General features: G+C 46.2%; 1 protein-coding gene across 3 annotated transcripts in view; it reads left to right on the top strand.

Moving 5' to 3' along the window:
• KLHL12 (kelch like family member 12) overlaps window positions 1–3,728 on the top strand; it is a 25,804-nt gene that overhangs the window by 7,918 nt on the left and 14,158 nt on the right. Inside the window, exon 1 of one of the 3 annotated variants that reach the window (XM_027898141.1) lies at window positions 2,761–2,941. The exons of the other annotated variants lie outside the window; for them this stretch is intronic. Coding sequence (XP_027753942.1) covers window positions 2,842–2,941 — 100 coding nt within the window. The 5' untranslated portion in view covers window positions 2,761–2,841. Of the gene's footprint in view, window positions 1–2,760; window positions 2,942–3,728 lie in introns of those variants that run through there. 3 annotated transcript variants of the gene reach the window in all.

Here is a 3,728-nt window from a genome sequence, read left to right as displayed (position 1 = left end):
CACTGAGCACCATTTCATGTGGTCTGGAACATCCCTTGGGTCAGTTTGGGCCATCTGTCCTGGCTCTGTCTCCTCCCAACCTCCCATGCACCCCCAGTATGAAAAGCAGAAAAGGCCTTGACTCTCTGTGATCACTGCTCAGCAACAACAAAAACATCTCCATTATCATCCCTGTGTTCAGCACAAATCCAAACCACAGCCCCATGCCAGCCACTGGGAGGGGAATTAACTCTGCCCCAGCCAGACCCAGCACAGTGATTTGTGGATGGAATGGAAGACAGCAACGCTGTGTTTCACAACAGAGCTTTGACCTGCAGCCCCTGCCTTAAGGCTTTTCAACAACTTGGGCATCCTGGGATAAAACCAACCCAAACCATTCCATGATTCTCTGTTCAGAATCAAGTTGTCTCCACCCTGAGATCATTCTTTATGGTATGATGTTTGGATCCCAATTCTGCATCACATACATTATGGGAAGTTACTTGAAATACTTCCCTCCTTCCTTCCTTCCTTCCTTCCAGGCATCCTTAGCATGTGAGTAAACTGTGAGCAAAACAACAACCAAGCAGTGGAACAAAGCAGAAGTATAAAGGAAGCAGGAAGTGATCATCTCTGTGGTTTAGTGTTGTCCCCGTGGTTTGTGTTGTGGTCAGCAGGACAGAGAGTCTGTGCATGCCTGATTACTGAATATTGGTTGTGGGTCAGGAGTTCTTTACCAGCTCCAGACTGATGTGTGAATTACTGATGCTTACAAGTACCAGGAGGTCTGGTGGCCTTGTAACCTCCTGTCAATAGGAGTTTGTAACTTCTTTTTTTTTTTTTTTCCCCCTAAACATGTGTGATTTGTGTCTCCATTTGCTTATTGGAATCATCTGAACGTCTTGTCTGATCAGTTCTGACCTTTGGTGACATCTGTGTCCCTTGTCTGTGCTACCAAACAGCTTAGTCTTGTTTTCAGAATGTTTTGTCTGGCCCAAAGCAGGAACTGGTTTTAGCTTCTGAATGCAGTGCCTGGCCTGTCACACAGCAGGTCAGACGAGGTAATTTGCTGTTCCTTCCTGACTCTGAAAGCCATGAAGTTTATTCACTGAGTCAGCAGGCTTGAAAGGCCTCTTCCCTCAAATTACTTCGAGGTTCACCATTACCTCCTGCACTTCTCTGCTGCAAGTGCATCTCTGCATCACATCTGCTGCTCAGTCCCAGCAGACATCCCTTCCCTTCTCTACTTCTGGATCACCTCCTTTTTCCCCAGCTGTGGCAGATCCAATGCCCAGGGATCATGCTTTGACCACGCTTTCTGCCTCCTGAGTCTCTGCCCAACTGGCTGTACCAGCTTTGGGCTCATTCCTGGCCAGAGAAGCCACGGACTTTCATCTGCTGACCCTGGTGCTTCAGAAGTGGGATTGGGTTTGCAGTGTATCAATCACCACCTGCTGAGGCCGGTGATGTGCAGGGTGTGGTTGCTGAGCCCACCTGCTGTTCCACTGCTCAGGAATTAACCGGATCTGTGCCAGCAGCTCCGTGGTGGAGGCACCGAATCACAAAGCTGAGCTTTGTGAAATACAGTCTCAGTTTTGTGCGAGTTTGGTGTTCCCGAAGATTGACCATTGAGAGGATGACGTTCCTTGGAAAAAAATAGTTATTCCAAAATGAATCATAGAGCTGATAAAATACTCAGGGGACAAAGTCTGGACTGTGTAAGTGCATGTATTGTCATTTTACTTTCAAACATTCAAGATAATGAGTTTTAACCTTTAACATTTAACCTTTAACTCTGAACTTTCTGGCCTGTAGTCGTTCCTTTTGGGAACCTTCACCATAAACTTGCAGAATGGATGAGGAATCGACCAGTTTAGAAAGCTTTTTACTTGGTTTGGTTTTAGAGCAGAGTGGTGATGATGTCCAGGTGTTAGAAAGGAAAATTGCTTGTCAGTAGAATTGCCTTGTTAACGTTTAGGGCTGGACATGCTGCAGTGATCTCAGACGTGGGGGAGGTTACCCGAGCTTGGGCAGAAGGATGTGCTGCTGACAGTGGGCACAGGGACGCCAAATTTCCGGGCCACAAGGACACTTGGCAGGAGCCCCAAGATAAGGAAGAAACTAAGAAAGCCAACTCAGCAACTGTGCTGAAATCAGCTCCGGGTGGGTAGGAGGTAATTTCAGCAGGGGCAGATCCTGACTACCAACCCACGGACCACCAGCTCCACAAACACCACTTCCCATCTCCCCTCTACCCCTCCTCCCACCTCAAAGGAGGAGGAAGACTGAGCAGGGGGCTAATTAGCATAAGAAACAAAGGAATCATTAACCAATAGAAGATAGAAAGCTAATTAATAGGAGAACTAGGTAAGTTGTAGCCAGTTAGGGTAACAGTGAGGTGGGGACCCCGTGTGAACTGCAGGGTGTCACACACATCCAGCCAGAGAGGAATCCCCCTGGGCTGTTCCTTGGAGTAGAGGCTGGAGTTACTGCATGGAGGAGAGGGTTTAGTTGTCTTCCACAGATGACACATGTAATCTCTGCTCACTCTGATCTCAGCTGGCAGGTTTTACAGTGCAGTGTGACTGTCCCCCTGATCCATAATGAACTTTGTCTTACTCATCCTGTAAGTGAATTCTGAGGGGGAATTCCCTCCTTCCTCTTATTCTTTCAGTGAGCCCAAAAAGAGAAAGGACAAATCTCTGTTGAAACCTCTCTGACAGGTCTCATTTTCAAACCTGCTGAGTGCTGTGGGATTTCTGATCACATTACTGAAAAATAAAGCTGTGTCTCCCTTCTGATTTGCAGCTCTCAGAGAAAGATAAACCCTGTGTGGATATCCAGGGCCTGACAGCCTCCACCATGGAAATCCTGCTGGACTTTGTATATACAGAAACTGTGCATGTGACGGTAGAAAACGTCCAGGAACTGCTCCCAGCAGCATGTCTGCTTCAGCTGAAAGGTAATTCAAGGAGCAGCACATATTGCACAGTTGCTGCTATTTAGGTATTTTATTTGTGTGACCCTCTGTGAATGGAAGAGAAATTTGGGGTGAAATTATAAGTAGCTATGTCAGACTTCTGTTTCCTTGTGCTCTGTGGTCTCGTTGGTAGAGGAACTGACTTGGGTGCAAAAAAAAAAGATAATAAAACAGGTTATTGTTCCGTGCTTTGGGCTACTGTACAGGAGTATTCCCAAGAGGAATTGTGGGCTGTAACACATAAATGTTACAGCTCAGTCAAATTATGATAGTGGGCAAATCCTAGATGTTGTTTGACCTGCCATCACAGGTTGATGACAAAGTGGTTGATGTCCTTGCACATGCACCTGTGGAGCTATTCCAGGCAATTATCCCAAATCCCAGGTGACTTACCCAAAAGTTATCATAGAAAACCGAGAAATCTGGTAGTCATATTCACTAGCAGATACATTTATGGTTTATAATCCATGAAACTGAGTACAGCTCACATTGGAGTCTTTCCCTGGTATCAGATTGATGTTATTTTTTCATTTAAAATAGAACAGCCAGAGCTCAAACCAGCCCAGGCACACGGTTTGTGTGAGTGTCCTCCCCTGCTCCAAAGCATTTACCTGCATGTGTGTGTTTCTGTGGTGTTTCTACTTGTTATTTGAGTTGGCTTTTCGTTATTGTTTGGAAGTTTCCTTTCTGAAGCCCTTTCCAAAGCAGTGGATTGACAGTAAGCCTGCAGTGCTCATTCACCCCTCCAATTTTCCGTAGGTGTGAAACA

The sequence above is a fragment of the Empidonax traillii genome, unplaced genomic scaffold (assembly GCF_003031625.1).
Source record: "Empidonax traillii isolate 1590-97213 ecotype Southwest subspecies unplaced genomic scaffold, ASM303162v1 scaffold579:size954524, whole genome shotgun sequence".
Lineage (NCBI taxonomy): Eukaryota > Metazoa > Chordata > Aves > Passeriformes > Tyrannidae > Empidonax > Empidonax traillii.
The sequence above is the reverse complement of the archived record's forward strand: the minus strand, read 5'-3'. Positions and strand labels throughout refer to the sequence as shown.